Here is a 23,207-nt window from a genome sequence, read left to right as displayed (position 1 = left end):
TTCCGGGCAATGTTTAATTTTCTGTGGCAAGAAAAAAAGCTTCCCCCAGTCTCTCCTGGTTGACATATAGAGCCCGTACGCCTATATGGTCACAATAGTATAGATAAGTATGATCCATGCAGACATCTAGTATATATTTTTTTTAATTCAATCCAGTTTCAGTTAAAGTTTCGAGTTGTAATTCGAGTCAGTCGTGATGAGGTGCCCCATGGTGGAGCTGGGTAACCCACCCCAACCCCGTTGCCGACTTTCTGGCATTTCGTTGGGAGCCGTTCGGAACAAGAAGCAGGATAGTCAATTCTGGGAGTACAGTACGCTGGAAAGCAATACACTGACGTGATTTAGAAAAAAAAGTTTTTTGCTTTGACGGCCGATGCTCATCGAGACACTTTTCAATGGAAATAACTATTAGTTTATTGTTCATGTACTTATTCCCTTTTTGCCAATCCTTTCTAAAGAGGGTGGAGCCGCCCCTTATGGCAACGTATTTTCCTTCCCTTTTCCGTTCAAGTTTCGTTATTTTTTAATTCGGGTCAAAGGGGTGCAAGGACAGGGTTTACGTGCACCGGTTAGGAGGACAGGGTGCAGCTAGGGCAAGTGCTCTGTGATCGCCTAAAGGGCCCGTTGCCAGGAGTTCAAAAATAATTAAATATACATATTTATCTATATATGGTATATGACATAAAATGCTTTGACTTTCCCTCCTGATATATAACTAAAATTTATATCTAAAATACAATGTAAGCTGTGACTCTGTCTATGTATAATTAATACCTAAAGTGGCTGAAATACCAATTGTTTACACATGACGGACTTGACTTTACGTTTGATACCCAATAGTTTGTAATCACTTCAGTCAATTTTTTCACTCATTCGCGTTTGTCTTTTTGTGACACCAGTCAGCGTGAATCAGACATAAAGCTCATAACTATTAGTTTCTTGAGCTGTTTCTTGACTTCGACTGCTCACCATGTAGGCCTAAAAGAGTAAAAGCAGGGAACTGTTAGAGTAGCAGCTCCTTGGTCAAACTATTACGCCTGATGCAAAGCTCGACCGTAACTTATACTGTACAGCCCATTAGTTGTGAAAAAGTTCTGAACGTAAAACAAAGCACAGTTTTGTATCACACAATACACACGAAAACGCGGCGTAATACCGCACACTACTGACCAGGGAGTTGTTCCATAACAACTCCCTGTACTGCCACAGACAAGAAACTATGCAGGAATTTCGCCAAGGCCACCGTTCAAGTAACCGAACCCGTTTATTGCTTACTAGCCGTAAATACGGGATTGGTGAGAAATTACGAGACAACAGGATGAACCGGTAGAGGGTAGTATTGATATTATTTTTGAATCGGGTGGTGTGAAGGACAGAATTTACGAGGAAATTACGAGCGATCCCACCTTTAACATTTCTAGTTGCAATAACACAACGTGTTATATACGTATATGTTCATCATTCTATATGAGCGTTTAAAGACCATTGCTTATAGACATATATTACTTGATAGACAGACAGACAAGAAGATAGATATATCATAGATAGATACATAGCTGATACTCAGTGTCGCGAAATAACTTGGTTTTGTGCCATATAGTATTGTGATAATCCTTGTGTTTTAACTACATCTATGTATAATTATATATACACAAATTAAAGTGTCGTGGTTGGTCCATCCTTCCCTGATGATTTCGCTTCTAACTTCCCATCTGACCTTCCTTGAGTTTTTGAGTGAAGATTACTCGTCGCCTTCAGAATCCAAGATGGCTGCGGTACGTCTTGCCATCGACATCTTAAAATGCACGCGAAGACGAGTCGAAAATGCGGATGTTTGACGCCGTATAGAATAGGGTTCACGAAGCTATTACTTACGACCAGTACCTTCGTTTGGGTGATTACAATAGATTTAGCGTCAAATATCTCTGCAAGAAGATGTGGTGTCAGACAAATGAGATACGTCACAATGACATAAAATAAGTTCTTTGAGATATCTACTTGCTTTTTCAGTCGTCTGTTGTTCAGTCCATGCGAATTGGCAGGTCCGTTCGTTTGTTGATTCATTCCACTTACTGAGCTGAAATAGAAAATATTAAATATAAATATATGTCAACTATAAGTCCGCACCATCACTCAGCCACAGTAATTCTACTGGTGTGTATTATATGCGTATTATAAGCTCTCTATGATGCTGTTAAATGAGAGCGTATTACGGCCGTATTCATTACATAACGAGTCGATGTTTTTTTTTTTCTTTTCTGCAGAGCTTTCGAGCAAACCTAGCTCTTCTTCCGTGCATGCTCACCGAACAGTGGCGGAGCTAGGGGTATTGGTCAGAGGGGGCGAGAATGGTCTATAGGGGTGCGTTCGTCACTATCCAAGCGGAGCGCCACCACGGGTTGGCGCGGAACGTACAGACAATTTTTGAGTAAAGATACTCCCTAGATCGCCGGAAATGACCTTTTCCGGGCCTTGCTAATTTGCAGATAATGTAACAAATGTCAATAGGTATTTGAGAGCACAATATAAAAGTCAATAATCGCGAATAAGTAAAAAGTGGTAAAAAGCTGAAAAGGGCACCAGCAGTCCATTTGAGTCCGTCAGGGGGGGGGGGAGGGGGCATACGCCCCCTGACTGTATGGACGCCCGCCACTGTCACCGAAACTGACAAGGAGTAGCAGGAATTGAAAGTATTTTATAGAGAAGAGTGTCAGCATTGCAGTAAAGTCAATGCGACTTACTGATTTCTGCTGGATTAGCAGAAGTTTTGGAAAATCGGATTATTTATCGTGATGTACAATCTTCTCTAGTTCTTCCGAAAACAAAATACTTTCAACATGTATATTTTAAAGGTATCATTCAACAGTGGACGTATATGGCAATAACTGTCTTATTTGCATCTTTATTGATGTTAACTGATTCTAAACTGATTGAACTGCCTTGGCAATAGTGGATTTTAATAATCTACGTTCATCAAAATTAAGTTTTTACTCACATTCAGTATTTAATAATACAGGCTTATCTGTAGTATGGAGGTTCGTGGTACTTTTGTAATATCGATTTTATAAATCACGAAGAATCTACAATATTTATATATATATATATATATATATATATATATATATATATATATATATATATATATATATATATATATATATATATATATATATATATATATATATATATATAATATATATATATATATATATATATATATATATATATATATATATATATATATATATATATATATATATATATATATATATATATATAAATATAAATATATATAAAGGGACAATAAGTTAAGACAATTGATCCACGGCTTCTTTTCAAATTTCAGTCCTATTGTAACACCGCTTACGATTATTAAACAGTTCAAAACAGCTAGAAGTTATTAAAAGGGAGAAATTGAAAAAGGTTGTTAGAAAAGAATGAACATAAACTAAACATAAAACAAAACAAGAAACCAATAAATTATGAATGTCGCAAGTAGAGTTGTTGGTCAAAAAACAAGAAAGAGGAGGGTGGGGGTGGGGGTGGGGGGGGTAGAGAAAAGAAAAAAGACAAAAAGAAGACAAAACACAATTAAAATCGGAAGAAGAAAGATAAGGACCAGAAGTTAACATCAGAATATAACTGAAGGTTAACATCAATATATATATATATATATATATATATATATATATATATATATATATATATATATATATATATATATATATCATCATATATCATTATATATATATAAATATATCATTATTTATCAAATACACTTGTGGAGCAATATAATTATTGTTCTCTATGTAAAATCGCTTACAATTTTGCTTAATATTATTGTTGATTTTTTTATATTATGATACAACAATATTTTAATTAATCATTTGGGTCAAACGTTGCTTCCATGTGTGGGAGCATTTTTATGGTTTTCGAAAAACACACTCCAACCCCCTCACCCCCCCCCCCTCCCCCAAAAAGGACCTTCGTACTTTCCCTAATGTTGGAACACGTATACACTGCGTAATAAAACCACTGTAATATGCCTTGCCATGTACAATATCTCTCTATAAAATTATACCGACAAAATTGGAATAAATAATAACATCTGCCGAATTGAAGCTACCAGTCTCTTATAATGGAAAAAGAGTAAACAAAATTAATATGTTTAAATTTATATAAACACACACACACAATCAAGCAACACAAACTATATCTGATGAATTTTCTGTGAAAACGAAAACGTGCAGTACATTTTATATTGCTGAGATACCGTGCAAAGGTTACGCATATTGGTTCATCATGTATTAATAAAGCATTTTTTAATCGGCATTAAGTCATTAAATTATACATCGTTAAAATTTAATGGCAAAACCTGTAATAAAATTGGGTTATTGTAAAATTAAACCCAGTAGTATACCAGTTATTCTTGCACGAGTACAGAATACAACTGAACAAGATATAATCGATGTTAAAATTTCACTGATTTAAAGGGAAGGGAACATTAGCGTGTGTAATATTATCAGGCGTTTATGAGGTGATATAATAATGAAGGATGAATATCTTGAATATAATTTTCTGCCATGTGTCACCCCGAATCTTTTTCACTTATGTATTCCCCCACCCCACCACCCCCCCCCCCCCCCACCGCACACACATTTTATGTGGGTTGGTTGCTTCAATTAGGGTTAATATAATAAAGAAATTTGCCTGTTTTGTCGCTTGTATATGTTAAATTTATTAATAACCTGCACCTGCTCACACAAACAATTAAAACCGCTCTCACATTACATGTATGCAGGTCTTAGCAATTTCAATACGCAAAACGATTTAAATATTATACAACGAAAAAAAAAACACATTTCAATTGCCATAATGAAATCATTCTTTCTATAATATTGCCAGATTCATTTACAAGCCCTAACATGTCACTCAATCAAAAACGAAAAAAAAAAAAAATCAAATCTTCGCCATACAAACTACCATGAGAATGAAGGGTTTTAACATTAAGATGAAGACAATTTCCAGTAATATGTTAAGCAATCACCTTCAGCCGCCGTAATATTTATTATTAAATGAGAAATAATCCCTGGGGTTTGCAGTGACCTCATAGTCGAGCTAATATTCTTACACAACCTGTGAAATAACAAGTCAAAACTACCTGTCCCCGAATTTTCAGGTATTTTCTAATTATAATTTTCACACCTAATGTGTTGGGGGCCGTTATGTAACGAGGGCGCTTCAAAAATGACGTCAGAGAGCCATATCGTAAGGTAAACAATTCCCCTCTCTGCATGTGAATTGTACACTTTCTCTCGGAGATTGTTCGGAACTCGGTGCAACATTACAAAGTGCCAAAAAATTTGGTTGAGTAAACAGAAGTGGGGAGGAAGGAGCAGGGAAGGGAAAACTTAATTATGTTATTCTTGACGGGCAAAGGTTCCTAGAGAAAAGAGAACGCACAAGAGGTACAAAAGCACCAGGTTGGCCCTTTCGTCGCAGAACTGTTACTATAGCGTTGCCAGTATTAGCATTATAGTAACTGCCAGTGTCGTCCACAGATGAGATCTGTTTAGCAAGCTCTATGTTTCGTTGTCTCAGTCCTCCACTGTGTATTCAGACTCGATTTAAAAAAAGTATTAAGCATCTCGTTTTGTCGATCAATCAGACAATGTTTACATAATACAGTCAGTGCAATATGCACTAAACATAAAGTAAGGACATGGATCACAAAGCTAGTATCAGTTAAAACATGCAAATATAATATGCAGAATGCTTGGTACATAATACGATACGCTCGCTTTGATAGCAGTCAAGTCCAAATGCATCCATATCTCTTTCTTTTCTTTTCTTCAAAAATTCCCGAGCCAGGAAAGTTGTTTCGGAAGAAACATTTGACTAGAAATTGCCTAAGCTATAGTGAAAGGCGAGTAAGAAGCGGTTAGTTCAACGTATTGAAACGATCGAGAACTGTCTTAATTCAAACAAAGTGGCAGATGCCATGGGTGATAATAAAATCCTTTTTAAGGTTGAAAGAAATACATGCATTTCAAGCTTTCGTTTTGCTTCTGTCGCCAAGGGCGAACTGCAAAACGGTATTCACTGAGCAGAAAATGTTAGGGTTTATTTCTCTGGAATATGTGACCATAAAGTGTAATATTTTCGTAACTTTTTTTTTGTAGTCATACTTAAAGTACAGACTTACCTGACCCCAGCTTGGTGACTTCTGAGCTGGTTGTTATGCACGCTTATAAAGTAGAATATTCTTGCGTAGCTATATATGATAATGACCATTGGTACTGGTATTAACAAAACAACCACCAACACATCGTAAAGATAAGACTGCGGGTGGCTTGTTTTGGTACCACAAATGTGAGCTACTTCATCGTATCCGAGTTCACCGATATTAAAGAAAAGTGGAACCATTGCACTGGTGATTGGGTACAACCAAGCTATAAGAATGAAGAGAGCCACGTTTCTACCTCGATAAATTCTTGTATAAGTCTCCTTGGTTTGCGTAATAAGCACGAGTCTGTTCATAGCGATGAACGACAATGTTAACAGACTACAACCGACCGAGCCTTGTGCGATACCGATCGCAAATGCGCACATTGTATCGAACCATTGATCAACCTCTTGATCGAGATCAGCGATCAATGACCACGTGAAGATAGGCATCAATATACAAGTTAAGAAATCAGCGAACGCTAAGTTGACCACAAAGATATTCGTTTTCGTTTGGAGCCTTTTAGATATAACGAAAGCAATGAAAACCATAGTGTTCCCTATAACTCCAAGAAAACCTGCTGTTAGATGCATAACACCATCAAATATGCGAAGGGACCTTGGATGGTTATAAGTCAAGTCTGTATGGCTGTTGTTGTAATAATCGAAAATAGTTTCCATGATCAAAATTGTACGAGTTATCTGCAAATAAACATCTCTCTTACGTCTTCTGAGAGAAGGCCGATGAAAAATTAAAAGAGTAAGAAAATAACAATAACAGCAAATCGTTTTAAGACACCTCAGATTTCTTCCAATGTAACTTGAAAAGTTTAAGTCTGCCGATATAATATTTCCAAAATAACTCACTGACTAAAACCGAGCGGTCTTCCGTGATGTACAATCTTCTCTAGTTCTTCCGAAAACAAAATATTTTCAACATGTATATTTTAAAGTTATTATTCAACAGTGGAAGTATATTGCAATAACTGTCTGATTTACATCTATATTGATGTTAACTGATGCTATTCGATATTACAACTAACGAAGTGATAAACAAGTTTCGAGTAAAAACTGATGCAAATGGTGGCGCTATTTAAGTTCTATTAATGCTTTATTGTCAGCCAAACTTGACGCCAGTTGTAGACGCGACCCACAGAAATAAGGCTGCATATGATCACTTATCAAAGGATTTTGCTAAAATAGTACTTGGTATCGATACTGACGTCATGGGCGATACTCCCGGCACGTGTTGGTTTGTTTCTTAACAAACAATACAGGACATCCTGGGACATTCTAGGATATATATCTTAGGTCAAAGTCATATCATAAATGGGCTAATAATGGGGAAAATATTATTTTTTCATGTTCTTCTTCGTAATGTACAAATCACAAGGGCGTAGGAACCGGGGGGCTGGGGGGCGCCAGCCCCCCAGTGAAAAATGCGGAGGGGCGGAAGTATCATTCCGCCCCCCCCCCCGGTTCGCAAGTCAGAAAACCCCTTTTTCATTTTCAAATGAGAAAAAAAAATCTCATTTGGAGCACCAAATTGCATCTAAGGCCAGATAAAAATACAAAATTAAGTTTACAAATTGGAGTGGGTGTTGAAGTGTGCTATATTGCACCAAATTGCATCTGAGGCCACCTGGAAATGCAAAAAAATTCCAAAGGGGAGGGGGACACCCCCTCCCCTTAGACTCCACCCCCAGGCCGGCCATCAGTCTTCAGCCCCCCCCCCCCACTCAAAAGTACCTTCCTACGCCACTGACAAATCAGTTATCCACTGCAGAAAGTAGCATTGTCACAAACCAGGGGATATTTCAGTGTTAAAAATTTGCGTAGCGGATTAAACGCCCTCAACTTTGTTCCATTATAAATATATGATGGTTCCTGAACACCAACACTGCTATTATATACAGTTTTGCACTTGTATAGCAATTTGCCTATTTTGCTTAGTATTTTGCAAGGCGATACTGGATTATCGATTTCATGCAAATAAGTTGCATAAATGATATTGATGATTTCTTAACGCAGAGAGCATTGACAGCTATATAAGCAACATATCACCGTATTTATTTCAATGATATTAATGGGCGGAACAACGATATTACAGAGGGGAAAACAGTATTGGTACTCATGGCAATGGCAGTGACCCGGAAACATATGAAGGATTTAACTTTGAGGACTGCGGCAAGAAATTTGCCAACTGCTTGTTTTAGTTTTATTCCTGCACAATTTCCACAAACCTGACTAAACAATTCACAAATCGTTGAGCGTGTCATGCCTCATGTTTTCATTGACAGTAAATTGTCCAAGATGTTTTGGACTGGTACTTGTCCTGGACTAGCTGTGCGAGGAGTAGGATTCACTGGTACTGGACCATAGAATTAGCCGTTTCAGTGAGCATCTTTGTCAACTGCACTCCCAATGTAATGTGTCATTATCATAGAAATTAGTTCTTCAGTCCTTACACGCTAGGGACACGTCATTGTTTTGAAAATCCCGGGCAAGGTCATTGATGAAAAGATCGTCTGCAACAAGTACACGTAAGCCATGTGCACTGCTAACGAAAAACAAAGATAAATATACGACCAGATTAGATTTTACGGTATTACTTTTGGCGAAAGATTTTTGTTTATAAGTGGAAGCGTTGATTTTATGAATCCAAATCCGTTATTTTCCATGTGTTCTTCGAATGTATAACAGTGTCGTGAATACTCAAACGATCATTTTGATGGGATACATTTGATGAAAAATGGGTTAATTATTCTCAAACCAAGTTAGCTAAGTACATGTCAATGGCATTTTAGCAAGGCACATTGACAAATGTACGTTTGCTAAAACAAAATCTAGAATCAAACTTTGCATTAGCCAATGGTCCATGAATGACATTTAATTATTCAAAAATATCTGGGCTTTATTGCCATTGTTATGGAATCTTTGAAATAAATAAAGACGCAGCTCAGTTTCGGAAAGAAGTTGATAACAAAACGATTGTGCTGAAGGTCTACATAAGCTATCTATGTTTTGCATTATCTGTGGTTGTAAACATTGTCCATGTCAACCTTATCAGACGTGTACTAAATCTGAGTTGCATAGATCAATGATTATCAGTACTACATTTGCCAGTGTTGTAACAGGAGTGGAATATCCGTCACTAGGCCCAAAAATTATATTGCAGCAGTTACAAAAATTCTTCCACGATGAAGATTTTCACGTTTTTGATGCTTTTGTCCTTAAGTCTGAGCTCGGTTCTATTTGTGAAAGCCGATGAAGAAGCGAACACAGTGGAAGACACTGATTCACAAGACGGTAATCAAGGTTTGAATTACGTTTACACTAACTAATACTAATAGTAGTATACTACTACTAGTACTACTTAGTCTTATCTGGGTCTTCGGCAAATAATGTAGCCTATGTTAGGACTAACCTCTAGGCGGACTGTTATAAGTAAATTAACAGAGATATACTGCATGCTGAACTGTCAGATCAAAGAATTACACTTACATTTCACAGGTGCAAGCATCTCGATTGGGGGGAAATTTCCCACATGCCTCTCACCTACTTTGGCACCACCAATGGGCCTATGCAGGACAGATGACTTTCGTAAAATGTATCATACAATTAAATTTGGCCGATGATTGTTCTTCTTCATTAGAAGTGCCTTGTATGGAAAGTGATATGACTAGTCAACATGACTAATATCTTAATCCTGTACTCTTTAATGGGATTACTTATTTTATCACATTGCTCACACTTTACTCCTTCATTTTGTGTTGCATTTGTTAACATTTTGTGATATTAAGCCACTCTCTGACAAAAAAGCAAAGCAAGCAGATATAAGGTCAACAAAATATTTTGTCACAGGCAATATATATTTTTTTTGTATGATGCCAAATGCTGTATGTATAATTCAGTAATTAATTAGATGCAGCTAACAGGTAACCATGTAGACTATTTTCTTAGATAGACAGTTAACTGTATATTTGTACTTTTTTGTACTTTTTGTTGTTGTACTTTTTTGTAAATATTTGTACTTTTTTCTTTTCTTTTCTCCTAGGGAGCCTCCTACCTTGTTAAGTCTTTTATGACATTTTAGGAGACTTCCTTTCCCTTTGTACACAATTGGAGATAAAACAAATAAATTAATTAAATTAACTGTGAGTATCACCTGATGTGTTCAGAATGACATAGAATTTATAGATCTACCCGATGTTAAACGTAAGCTTTGAATGCTTTGATTTTCATTGTTTTTTTTGTATTTTTTTTGGCATAGAAGATGCTACTGCTGGAGATGATGGTGTCATAGAAGAGGAAGGTGTCTTGGTTCTTACCAAAGAAAACTTTCAAGATGCTGCACTAACAAAGGATATCATTCTAGTGGAGTTTTATGCTCCATGGTAAGTCTTCAGTGAATAGCTTGACAGTCTAAAGGTTGAAATTGGTAGTTAATGATTGTTACAGTTTTGAAATTTGGAGAAAGAAAACTTGTACAGAAGAAGATGGTTCATCTGCCATTGTGCATCGTAACATGATACATGTATGTGCTGCAATACGGAAGGCACACCGTAGATGAATTAATGTACATGTTAAGTCATCTATATCTTGGTTTAAAAACTGTAAAAGATTCAGTTTCTGATGAAACACTCGCCGTTAGTCTCTCGAGTTTGTTCAGGTTCATCCCGTACTGTTCTTCCTCCTCATACCCAAGAAAAAAAAACAAGAATGTTTAGAAAATAAAATAAATACCTCATAACTTCAAGGGGAAGTCCAATTGATACTGTGAATCTAATAAATATTGTTCTCATGTTCCAAAGGGTTAGTCTCTGAGGTATTAAAATTGCTAAATACATCTTAGCATTTGTCACAAATTTGTCAAGTTTACATCGCATCTTGTACCATTATTTATGTACAGTAGTTATGATGATTAGTGTGAAATTACAAGTACAGTGAAATAAGATTGTATACCAGCTACAGTACCTAAATACCGAGTGGATAAAGTTGGTGGCATTTGAAGCAATGAGGCTGAGCAATAGGGAGGTTCGGGGTTCGATCCTCGGCCGGGAGTCATACTTAGGTGTGTTTTTTTTTAGATGAGAAAACCGTAGATTGCTCTTGGACGAAAACCCTACTTACTATGACCCGGCAGGGAATCGATCCCTGAAGCTTCTGATTGCTAAACCTCCTTGCTTCAAATGCCACCGCCTTTATCCACACAGCCACAGCATATAATTAAAGTATTTGCCTTGGTCATACAGTAGTTATGATAGTCATGAAACACTCATTGCTATAGTGCTCAATGTCCTATTCTGTGCTTCTGTCGACAGTAACAAACACATACAAACGCATGTTCCACTATTTATTTAAGTATTCCTTGAGTTCCTTGATAATATTTTTCTGCTTTTTTCCCCTGCAAATATGATTCATACCCTAGTTCTTCATCACACTATGGCTGTTAATATATTGACCGTTGTATGTTATTTGGCTCCTTAACTTTTTTATCCAGGTGTGGTCATTGCAAGACTCTTGCTCCAAACTATGCCAAAGCTGCCCAAAAGTTGAAAGACAATGACCCTCCAATCCCTCTAGGTAAAGTAGATGCGACGGTGCACAGAGAATTGGGAGAAGAGTATGGCGTGTCTGGCTTTCCGACGCTGAAAGTGTTTCGTAAAGGAAAGGTATACGATTATGAAGGTCCCAGAGATGAGGCTGGTAAGCAGAAAATTGTATTGCTATCTTTTGTTTATATAGACAGTTTACAAACAGTATTCCAGGTCAGTGACCTAGACCACTGATGTCATCCAGTATTTAAGTTGCAATTACATTTGAAGTTTCCAAAAGCTGGTGATACCATACTCAAGGTGATACCATACTCACACCTATACTGTTTCTGCTCGGTATCAGTTTTTACTAATAAAAGATAATAAGAGAATGATTACATTTTTAAAGTATCATTCTAGAAATTTTAATATAGATTTTAACTTTCTTATGAGTACTGTAAACCATGCTGCTAAAAAATGAGTTCATTAGAAGTGTAAATTGCATACAGAGAAATGACAGACATTCTTTGCATACCGAACTTAACTCTATTTCGAGAAACTACTAGGTATAACTTGAGAAACAAAGCAATAACATCAAAATTCAGAATAAATGTGTATAGAAATAGCTTTATTTATCGTGCTGCTATTTATTTGCAAAATGGTAATCTGGATAATTTATTGTAGACATATTGTTCGTTATTTATGTGTATTTTTTTTTTTACACGAACATTTAAAAATAATATTTTCTTATTTATGTACTCACTTTTAATGTCCTGTTTATAAATATTATATTTTATACTGGAAGTAAATCAATGGAAAAAAAAAGCAGTTACCTACTGAAACCTATGACCACATCCCTCTATTACTTTAGGTAGTGGGACTTATGGGCTAATATTACATGGCCTTGTCACATATTTCATTGCATTTATTTGTTTTTTTCACAACATTCAGGTGATAATAATAATCACATATAAAGAAACAAATATTGCAAAGAGTTGTGAAAGGAAGTGCTCTGTAAAACCTTTATGGCTTAACGAGTAGAGCACTCCCTATGCTTAACAATGAAAATATACATAAATATATGTCTCTAAACAACAAAAAATCAAAAGAAGAGAAACCATGTCCGTGACCCCACTCAAAACCTCCCAGCTAAAACCCACCCATCCACCCACTAAAAACCACCCATCCCAAACCCCACACAACATATATGATGCAATGTCCCTACTTAACTGTACAAAGACAACTTTCGGAAACTTCAACATGTGTAGAATTTCATGCGATTTGGTTTAATATTCAAAGTCAGATATTACAAACTTGAATTTGATAAGTTTGTTACCCTCACTTACCTAAATGGCACCAGAAGTTATGGAATTTGGCACAAAATTCAAAGGTATGGAAACAAAAAATAAAGTAAATGTAATGTTGGACTCAAAATGGCCGGGATGGAATTCAAACATTAAAGAGTCGCTAAGTTAACGTACTGTATTTGTGTTATATATTGGACTCAAAATGGCTGGGATTACCGGGATGGTATTCAAACGTTAAAGAGCCGCTAAGTTAATAACACATTCTCTTACACAGGCTCTCTAGTGGATAAGAAGTTTGCTAACAGTTTTATTTTATTTTAAGTTAACGTATTGGAAGGAATGTCATTGCATCAGTCTCTTTAGATTCAGGCCCCTTTAATTATATCAGCATATTAAACACAGTATGAACAGAATGGTGAACTGGTAAAAATCATGTTACAATACATAGTGTCATGTTTTATGTTTTCAATTACTGATTTTGAAGTGCTACTGTATGAATAAAATTTTCTGTGATATATTTTATAGTCCAGCCAGTTTGACTTAAGTCGGTCATAGTGGTTGCAGACTAAATTGTGACTTAAGTTTTGTGACTAAGTTTTGACTTAAATATGTGAAGTTTTCCTTTGTCACTATTTTATCCTCTAACTGACAAATACACCAAAGCATAAATTTATAATAATTTAAAGAAAAGACGCAAACAACATTTTCAATCAAACCAAACTTGTAATATGTAATGTTTGTGCAATAGATCATGGAAAATCCTTTTTTTTTTTTTTAGCTAATGATGCAGAAATTTCACAGAAAGTTTGTTTGCGATTGTTGTGCACTGTTATGTAATAAATGTGTCTCTTGGTGAGCATATTAAATATTACGCTATGCACTAACGACCGATGTATTAAATGATTTTTTCTTTTGTTTGTTTTTTAGGTATTATTAAATACATGCAAGGTCAAGCTTCTCCCAGCTGGAAACCTCCACCGGAGGTGGTGGTATCTCTAAACAAAGACAATTTTGATACCTTTGTCAACTCACAACCGTTGGTACTGCTGGAATTTTATGCACCATGGTAATTTATACGCTATTTTAGATAATCATCTGTAAAATTTTCACAGTGGAAGCAGAATTGCAGTTTACATATTTTAAGGAGAGAAGCAAATCCACTTTTATTATGATCATTTTATTTGCTCACCTACTCACTCCCCACCCACCCCCACTGCATTTCATATTAATGTTAATGTTGGGCTAAACATTGCTATAATGTTAACATTCTGTAAGGAATCACATTACATTACCCAGGTTTTGGTTTTCTTAGGCTACAGTATAGACTGCAACGGTTAACTGAGATAAAAAGGAAGGCATATACACATTATAATTAATGAACCCTAGAAAATTTGAGATTGTGGATTTGCGCCCTGAATGGCTAACGTAATGTGAGGTTTTCATCAGAGAGCAAATAAATTTGAAGTGATTTCACAAGTTTGTAAACGAAGCGTCGAGAAAACCAATTTGGCATTCTCACAGAGATAAGTGGGCTGCCCTTTGTAGAATTGCCTTTGATGTTTGAACTGTACAGTATTTTTTTGTATCACCATACAGCTTTAATTTATTTTTCTATCCTTTTATAAGTTCTATGGTATATAGCTTTTAGGCGATATTTTTTGTATTATTTGCTTTTGAATGTTTCCTGTATTTTAAATGTTTACTGTGTATTAATTGTTTCATTTCCTGTAAAGCGCTTCGAGCAGCGTTGCTGATGAACGCGCTGTATAAGTACTATTTTATTATGATTATTATTATTATATTATTGGTTATAAAGTAACTACCTTCTTGGCCAACTATATTTTTGTCACTAAACCAAATCTCCAGACAGGGGGGGGGTGGGGGGTGGGGGGCCTTTGACTCAATCCCAGTTGGCTTTCCCACTGTATGTGTTTTGTATCCTCTCGGTACTTAAAAAAAAAGTAACTGCTGTACTGTATACATTTACAATGCATGGATAAATGCAGGGATGTGCCCAGGATTTCCTGAGGGGAGGGGTCTAAGGGGGAGGGGGTGAAATGTGTGGGAAAAAGGTGCTCAGATGCCAAAATGCTGGCACTTGTGTAGCTTTTAAGCACATACACAAGTACTAGTTTTGCTAACAATTTGCATATTTTAATTTATTTTTTAGTGAAATATATTACGTACCTGCCTGGTAAAAGTTATTAGTTTGTTTCAAAGAGATTTTAGAAGGGACCGATTGAGAGCTGTAAGTAATGTTTCTCGCATGCGTAACTGATGCATTATTAGTCTGTATGATTTTGGCATAGGCTAGGCCCAATTTATGTTGAATATATTGTTGGGAATGTCGGGATTTTATATGAAAAAAATGCTGGGCGGAATTCACAATTTTTAAGACGGTGCTGGGCGGTAATTTTTAGTGCTGGGCGGGCCCGCCCTGTGCCGCCCAGCGTGGGCACATCCCTGTAAATTATATTTCTTTCACTGTTAACCAGGTGTGGCCATTGCAAAAAGCTAGGCCCTGAACTGCAGAAAGCAGCAAAGGAGCTGGTGAAGGAGGATCCACCAATTGTTATAGCTATCGTAGATGCAGTTCACCAAGGCGACCTAGTCAAGAGGTTTCAAGTCACTGGTTATCCTACCATGTTCGTCATGCGGTATGGTGTCAAATATGAGTACGAAGGACCACGGGATGCTGTCGGTAAATAGATAATGACTCCTCCAGTAACTTTTGAATTTTGCTTTGTAAGTCATAAATAGCGCCCTCTCTTGGGTCTCTGCGACTCTTTCACGACTATTTTCTATCGTTAAGCTTAAAAGTTCTATGGATGCCTATGAACATCATTGCCCTAATCATCCTAATAAGCATTAGAAATCATGAAAATAGATGCAACGTCCATGAAAATCCATCAAAGATTGACCATTTAACAACTCTTTCCTTAATTCTAGTTTGATTTTCGAATAAACATTAGCTAACTATGCACATTTATGATGTAAAGGGAGTGACTGCCTAATTTTCTGTTATGTTATCCCTTTGGTTTTACAACTTTATCGTTTCAAGGACACTGACCCCAGGATTGTGGCCAAAAGCATTTTTTTAAATATTTTGTCTTCTTTGAAAAGAGGAACATCGCATTATTCAATGATATATGTGGGCTTGTATAATTAGGGGTTAGCTTATTAAGCCTAAACTAAATTTTGATGAACGAAACACACCACGTCATAGTTTGCACATATTTAATGAGTTTCCCAGATTTATCAAAATTTCAAATGTGTATATCTTAGACATGAAAAGAGATTTTCAAAAAAGTTCAACAGATTTTGAATGAGAATATCACACACAATTAATGTACTGAATATGGGGCAGATTGGCTAGGTGTCTGTAGTACTTTAACACACAGTTGGTGCTATGCCCAGTTGGTGCTATGCCCAGTTGGTGCTATACCCAGTTGGTGCTATGCCCTGTTGGTATATCCCACAGGGCACCCATTACACTGTATACATATCCATTTGAGGGAGGTATTATCATCCAAAGTTATACCTTTTCAGAACATCCATATTCCTGTTAGTGCTGCTTTGTGTGAATCTTCTGAAGAAACCTTGCATTTTTTAAAAATTTTTGTTTATAAATCTAGATGGTTATGATTAAACACTTAAATAATTTACTAAACCCTTCATATCTGTGATTGATATTTTGGGATAGTCATAATAGCATGTTTTCTCTTTGGGACATGCAGTTTCACATGACCCGGAGGCACGAATTAAAAATTTTGTTGAGACCTGGCTTCTATCGCATAGTTCTCTTTTGTTTGAAGCATGGTGCTAATTACCGTGGCTTTCATTATCCAGTAGTTTGAGTGAATATGCAGGTACACGGCCTTCTGAGATGGATATCACCGTCTCCTTTGTCCTTTACGATATACATATTCTAAATTCCAGGCATGAGACTCTTCCGCGGAAACGCTGGTTTCCGATTTTTTTTTTTTTCATTTTCGCGTTTTTTCTCGTAATTCGCGTTTTTTATTATTTTTTTATATTTTTTTATTTATTTATTTATTTATTTATTTTTTTGGGGCCGAACATGCTGGACTGTGAAGGGAAGGAACACCGAATTTGACCAGTGGTGGAATAAAGTAGCACAAAGCAAGCAAAAAAGCCTTTTTTTGGTTCAAAAAAGCTAATGGATAAATTATACAAGCAGAAATTCCACACTTTTTTGGCGAGTTACGTGATGTGATAGATTCCATCTAGAGTCCACCATTTTGCATCTAAGCCCTCCTTACCTGACAAAAAATTTCTAAAGGGGAGGGGGACACCCCTCTCCTTAAACCTCTCCCCCAGGACGGCGATCCATAAATTTCAGATTTTTTTTCCCCGTCTCAGTCTCATCCCTGAAATTATAATAAAAGTTTCCTTTTTACCTTAGAGTGATGCTGCTAAGTCCTAAGTCACTTTTCACAAAGAAAGATCCAACCGAAAACTTGACCGTGGTTATTATTTTTTTTTTCCGACAGGTATCGCTAAGTACATGAGACAGATGGCCAAGCCAACATCAGTTGAACTTACAACCATGAAGGAAGTAAAGGATTACATAGATTATCAGGATGATCTCTCTGTGGTCGGATTCTTTTCGGGAGAAGATGATCCCATGTACCAGTTATACGTAGATACCGGTGAGATATATACTTAATATACGTCGTACTTCTCATCGTAGCTAGTCTTGCTTTGAAATCCAATTATAAGGAACGATGGGTAAGTTCCTGTAGGATGTCATTCCTCCTTGAGAGACAGACAGGCACCAGTCTGGTGTGTTTAGTATTAATGAGTAATTACGAGTATTGAGTAATTATGAGTAATGAATAGTCGTAAGCTATGAGTAGTAATGAGTAGTAATGACTTTTTAGTGTTTTGTATTTAATAACAAGTAAATTAATTCTAAATTTTTAGCAATGAGTAATTATGAGTAATGAGTAGTCGTAAGCTATGAGTAGTAATGAGTAGTAAATGACATTGTAGTGTTTTGTATTTAATAACAAGTAAATGAATTCTACATTTTACTTTTACATATTGAGTATTCATTAATGAGTATTATTAGCATTGACATATCATGAGTACTTAATAATATGTATTTGAACGGATACTTAAATAGTACTAAGTATTAAAGTCTTGAGTTTTGAACAAAATAATAATGAGCCAAAAATGACCCCTATCATGTTAGAAATCCTAAGTACTAGTCAACACTGAGTACTCATTTTCGAAAACAGGTTCGAGTACCGAGTTTGAAGTATCAAGTATGTTATTCAGAGTTTTGAAATATTGAGTAAGATTTTGGTTCCGATCTTGAATAGTTTACTCAACTTAAGCCCCGTTTTCAACCATAGATATCGACGAAGTTAGGTTTTGGTTGCTCTTTTTTCACCTTTTCTTGCTCTCTACATGCCACAGCTAACGCAATAAACGAGGAGTATCGGTTCGGTTATACCTTCCTGGAAGAAGCTCGCAAGCTCTATGAAGTATCTACCAGCAACATTGTTCTCTTTCATTCCAAGAGGTACCACAGTAAATACGAACCAGGCCGCTTTGTCTTTGATGAGGTAAGAAGTAAATCATGGGTTTATTCATAGAAACTGCAGTTTTCTCGGTGAATGGGTGCAGCAATTAACATCATTCTTGTGTGTGCATTGTGTTGTGATGCTTTATCGTTTATCAAACAGTGTCATATATACTTGTTCAATATCAGGTTTAACGATGACCCATGGAAGTTAAATATTATATATATACAGGGATGTGCTCAAGAATATTTGAGTGCCGGGCAGATTGTGCGGTAGTGCGATCCACACCCTGGGAGAGGGATCTCATGGGTGGGGTACACCCTTTCCCACTGGACAAATTTTGCACATGAAGTGGTGCTTTGTTTCCTAGGTGGTGCTTTGTTAGGTGGTGCTTTGTTTCCTATTCTGTGCCATGTATTCTCCCAGATTTTGGTTATGGTAAAAAAAAAAAGTTATCATCAAACAAGTGCCGGGTGGAAATGTTTAAAATACTGTTTGTGCTGGGCGGCATTCAGAACTGCTGGGCGCAGCCGCCCGGTGCTGCCCAGTGTGGGCACATCCCTGTATGTAATATAACATAAAACTAAGGGAGGACAGCTAGTCAGAATGTGCTGCAACATTTCTGCTAAACAGTGTACAGTTACATCAAAAGAAAGACATGTTGGTATATGAATTGTCTATAGTTAAGTCGTCACAGTGTTTTACAGCGTTAGAGAATAGTAGTAGAAGTGCTGTAATATACTGTGTTTGGTGAGAACATTAGGTCAAACCATTCGGTCAAACCACATCTTAGAAGCATTTATATTTCTCTTTTTTCGAATTTGAGCGAATGACTTCATCACAACAATTCAGGTGAACACTTTTTTTTTTTTTTTTTTTCCCTTTATAGTAATTAATTCACTGATTCAGAGAGGATAATAAATATGTTGATGAAATTCTAAATACAGAGAACATTGACAACTATGTGCAAATATTGTAACAGTATCATATTTCAAGGAAAATCATCAAGAAGATTATAAATAGGAAAGTAAAACTTTTTGAAGATCATTTGCTGTGATGACGTCATAGACTACCTACTCTGATGCACTTCTTGGAAGAATCCAGGGTTTAGACTAGTATCAGAATAGGTTACATTTCAATCGACCATATCTCTCTACGAAGTTACGAACAAGATATTTTCTTTTCTTTTACCATAGTTTTTCCTTTTCTTTTCGCCTTGAGCACCCGCAGGGCGGTTACGTACGTGCGCATAATAAATCGCTATGACTATGATGATTATAATTAAGATATTAAGATGGGTTTTCAACTAACAGTGATGTATATCTTTCTCTTTATAACAAGTGTTGTATCGTCTGCCATCGAAAATATATCCCTTTTAAATTTGTGAAAGTTAGAAATTGTGCAAAAGTGCACTGTTTTCAAAGTTGTTTGCCTCTGTCGTTTAATCAAAGAATGAGAACGGCATGTCCGATATTTCTGCTTACAAGCAAATTTCTACACGTTTAACATCTGGTCTTTGCTTCCCATTTCGCAAAATCTTCATTTCGCACTTGATTCGTTTAGCAATCGCGTTCTCCTTCTGTTTATCTTGAGGGAACTTTTGCATAAGAATAAAATGTTGCAAATATATATATATACTTTTCTTTTGTTATCCATCCCCTGCTACCCTCACACAAAAACCACTGCTACTTGAACACCACTTCCTTCGCTGCTCCTTCATCGGTCATCGTCCCCCCTCTGGGTTTTTCGGCGGTCAAGCGGTTGAGCTAACAGAGAGTATGGCGCCAGAGCGGTTTGCTTTTTCATGGTTGGTGACTGGTCCATTAACAAATTTATCAAGTTCATGAAAAGTCTGATCGATCTGATTTGAATCTAAACATGGCAGTCCATTTGTTGGCATTTTATTAGCATTAATAACCCAAGTGTTTTGCTATCAGACATACGTCAGGTGCATTATTTATATGAACATTTGGAAACTGATTTCGAAGGGTTAATTTGTAAATCAATGATCAGGATTATATTTTGTCTGGATTGTCATTCTCTGTTTCAAGAAAAACGCCAAAAAAAAAACGGGGGAATAGCAAAAATGATCTCCAAAACTGTCGACAATTTTTGGGCTCACGAGCCAACTGATTAGATTATAAATTTTCAAAACACAACTCGTATGATTGACATCTGTCTACCAGTTAGTAGTAGCCTTCAAAATATGGATGAATGTCAACGGGCCAGCTAACCGTGATTTGAGTGTCCGCTGAGAATATCTGCTCTTTCCTGCTTTTAGAAGGTCAATGTTACCTTCGATACCCTGCTGGTCTGGCTGCAAAGACACGATGTACCGCTGGTGGGGCAGATGATCGACTCGGTGTTTGAGCGGTGGTTTCGTGGTCAGGCGGTGGTTATTGTATTCTACGGATTGGATTGGAGTTTGGATCATAAAGACGGTAAGTTCCGTTGGTCGTCCCTAAACGCCAGATCCCTTTTGTTCCATTCTTCCAGGCCGATGCCACGCAGGATGACCTAACGGCGTTTTATCTCAAACACAACCGACCTCTGGTGGGGCAATTGACTCAGCAAAACTTGGGCACCAGGTACAAAAATACTACCAATGTGATGGTCTTCTATACCGTAGATTGGTCACATGACTACAGGAAAGGTAAGGACCATTGTTGCCCTGGTAATGACCACAAGTAACAATCGGTTTTAGAGTGGTGATTTGCCTTTGGTCAATCCTCACCCAAGCTGCGTAGCTTTCTCTCATACTTAGATTCAGCGATACATATCAGAGATACATTCAGCGGGCCTAGAAATTTTGGCAACAAAAGTATTCAAATCAAGTTTCCAGTAACATTTTCCTGAATTACAAGACACATCAGTTGCTCTATTGGCTTTTTGAGTTAAGCCCAATAACATTTGCTGGTAATAAGGCAGTATGACGATTGTTAATCAACTAACCGTGTGTTAATGTTCTGTAATGTCCACTGGCAGAAAAATGCCTTTTATTTCTACTGGCAAACGGGAAAATCCACCAGCGTTTAGCCAGTAAACAGACCAAATTTGGAGGCCTGCTTCAATTTTGAGTAAGAGATCTATACAACTAAGTTGTAGTGAGCCTGCACACATACTCTAGCATAGTAACCTGTATTTGTACTAGCCCTGATGGATCTGTATGATAGTTGTAAAATTTTCTAATCTATTGTAGATGCCATTTCTTGTTTTTTCTGGGGGGTTGTATGGGGGGGGGTGGGGGGTGAGGGGGATAGGCACAAATGCTGACTTACGTCTGTCCTGGCAAGAGGTGTAAGGGGAAGGGTCGTCCCTTGAGAAACTTTGTTTTTTGGGGTAAGGTGGCTAAGAGCCAAAGCTACCATTTTAACTAGATTTGTTTCGTACATTTTCAAAAAAATTGCCAGTTTTACAACTTTTCCCAATTTCTCATGAAATCCCTTCCCTGCTGCTTCGTGGGTTTTATCGAATGAAACTGGGTTGGATCACTGGTTACACGTTTTGCAAAGTACCATGGCCTTCTGACTGGCAGCCCCAGCAAAGAAATGGCAAATATAGGGATCGGCACCAATTAAGGACTGGGTAGCTCAGTTGATAGAACGCTGGGCTTGTAACCAAAGGTCACTGGTTCAAATCCCCCTTCTAGGCGTAATTTTTTTTGCCATTTTCCATTTTTTAAAAAAGTTTTCTTAAACGATTACCGCCAAATCTGCTGTTCACCGACCTTCAGGTGTAAATCAAATATATCTTGTCCTGCATTCCCGCCAACACAAAAATTTCACGATATGTAAAAAAAAGTGCACATGCTGTATCATTATCATATAATCGTTTTCAACACATAAATTGGATCAAATGGCGGCCTATTAGCCGCATGACTTTGTGGGAAAAGCTGTGCAGCCCTCTTCAAAATCCCCTGAATTTTTCTTCACGGGAATCAGTGTCCCACTTTGCAACCACAGAAATATGGTTAACCCCTATTGTTATTCTCATAAATGGGGAGATGTCCTTTTTGTAAAAGATCCATTCTCATGATGTAACATACATTACTGGCTTCATATTTTGCTCAAAACGATAGTTATTAAACTAGTTATAAACCAGTAATTAACTATTATTAGCTATTATTATAAACTAGTTATTAAAACAAGTTCTTCAAAACTAGAAATGTCTCTCCATAAGGCCAACGTTAATAGTCAACGTGTCCTTCCGATGATTGCTTCCCGGTGTCAAAAACTGTTCTGCTGTTTGTATTTTGCAATGATTCACCTTTTTTTTTCTCTAAATATATATTTGTAGACACACAATTTTGGAGACACAGGATCCTAGAGGTCGCCTCTGATCCTGAGTACAAGGACTACACTTTTGCAATCGCCGACGAGGATGAATTTGGCAAATTTCTGGTCGACCTCGGTTTGGACGACAGCGGAAACGAGATAAACGTTGGTCTGTACGATACCAAGAAGAGAAGGTATGCCATGGACACGGACGATGAATTCTCTGTCGAAGGTCTCCGGGAATTCTTACAGGACTTCAAAGATGGTTAGTTGTTAAACTGTCTAGAATTCTTGAATCATCATTTTCATAGT

The 23,207-nt window shown here is 36.9% G+C and overlaps 2 protein-coding genes across 6 annotated transcripts in view; one reads left to right on the top strand and one right to left on the bottom strand.

The window, feature by feature from the left end:
• Positions 1-996: 996 nt before the first annotated feature.
• On the bottom strand, positions 997-7,271 carry LOC139958685 (melanopsin-A-like). The gene is made up of 2 exons (XM_071955953.1): positions 6,206-7,271; positions 997-2,077 (listed from the first exon to the last, which is right to left on the bottom strand). Exons 1-2 carry the CDS (start codon positions 6,904-6,906, stop codon positions 1,657-1,659), a joined length of 1,122 nt encoding a protein of 373 aa, XP_071812054.1. The 5' UTR covers positions 6,907-7,271; the 3' UTR covers positions 997-1,656.
• A 2,053-nt stretch (positions 7,272-9,324) lies between these two features.
• LOC139958348 (protein disulfide-isomerase A4-like) overlaps positions 9,325-23,207 on the top strand; it is a 16,865-nt gene continuing 2,982 nt past the window's right edge. Inside the window, exons 1-9 of one of the 5 annotated variants that reach the window (XM_071955354.1) lie at positions 9,325-9,534; positions 10,502-10,622; positions 11,729-11,934; positions 13,997-14,135; positions 15,565-15,770; positions 17,584-17,742; positions 18,515-18,663; positions 20,903-21,062; positions 22,918-23,160. In XM_071955354.1, the coding sequence (XP_071811455.1) occupies positions 9,426-9,534; positions 10,502-10,622; positions 11,729-11,934; positions 13,997-14,135; positions 15,565-15,770; positions 17,584-17,742; positions 18,515-18,663; positions 20,903-21,062; positions 22,918-23,160 (1,492 nt within the window). In that variant the 5' untranslated portion in view covers positions 9,325-9,425. Of the gene's footprint in view, positions 9,544-10,498; positions 10,623-11,728; positions 11,935-13,996; positions 14,136-15,564; positions 15,771-17,583; positions 17,743-18,514; positions 18,664-20,902; positions 21,063-21,117; positions 21,275-22,917; positions 23,161-23,207 lie in introns of all 5 variants that reach the window. The other 4 variants (XM_071955353.1, XM_071955352.1, XM_071955351.1 and 1 more) reach the window with 4 other exon arrangements.

This window comes from Apostichopus japonicus, chromosome 18 (assembly GCF_037975245.1).
Source record: "Apostichopus japonicus isolate 1M-3 chromosome 18, ASM3797524v1, whole genome shotgun sequence".
NCBI lineage: Eukaryota > Metazoa > Echinodermata > Holothuroidea > Aspidochirotida > Stichopodidae > Apostichopus > Apostichopus japonicus.
This window is presented reverse-complemented; position numbering and strand designations above follow the sequence as displayed.

What these genes read in the sequence shown, in the direction of transcription:
- LOC139958685 (XM_071955953.1), bottom strand. Translation starts at nt 6,906, where the DNA reads ATGGAAACTATTTTCGATTATTACAACAACAGCCATACAGACTTGACT. An exon ending in AGTCACCAAGCTGGGGTCAG is followed by an intron (nt 2,078 to 6,205) that starts GTAAGTCTGTAC and finishes TTTCTATTTCAG; the next exon opens with CTCAGTAAGTGGAATGAATC.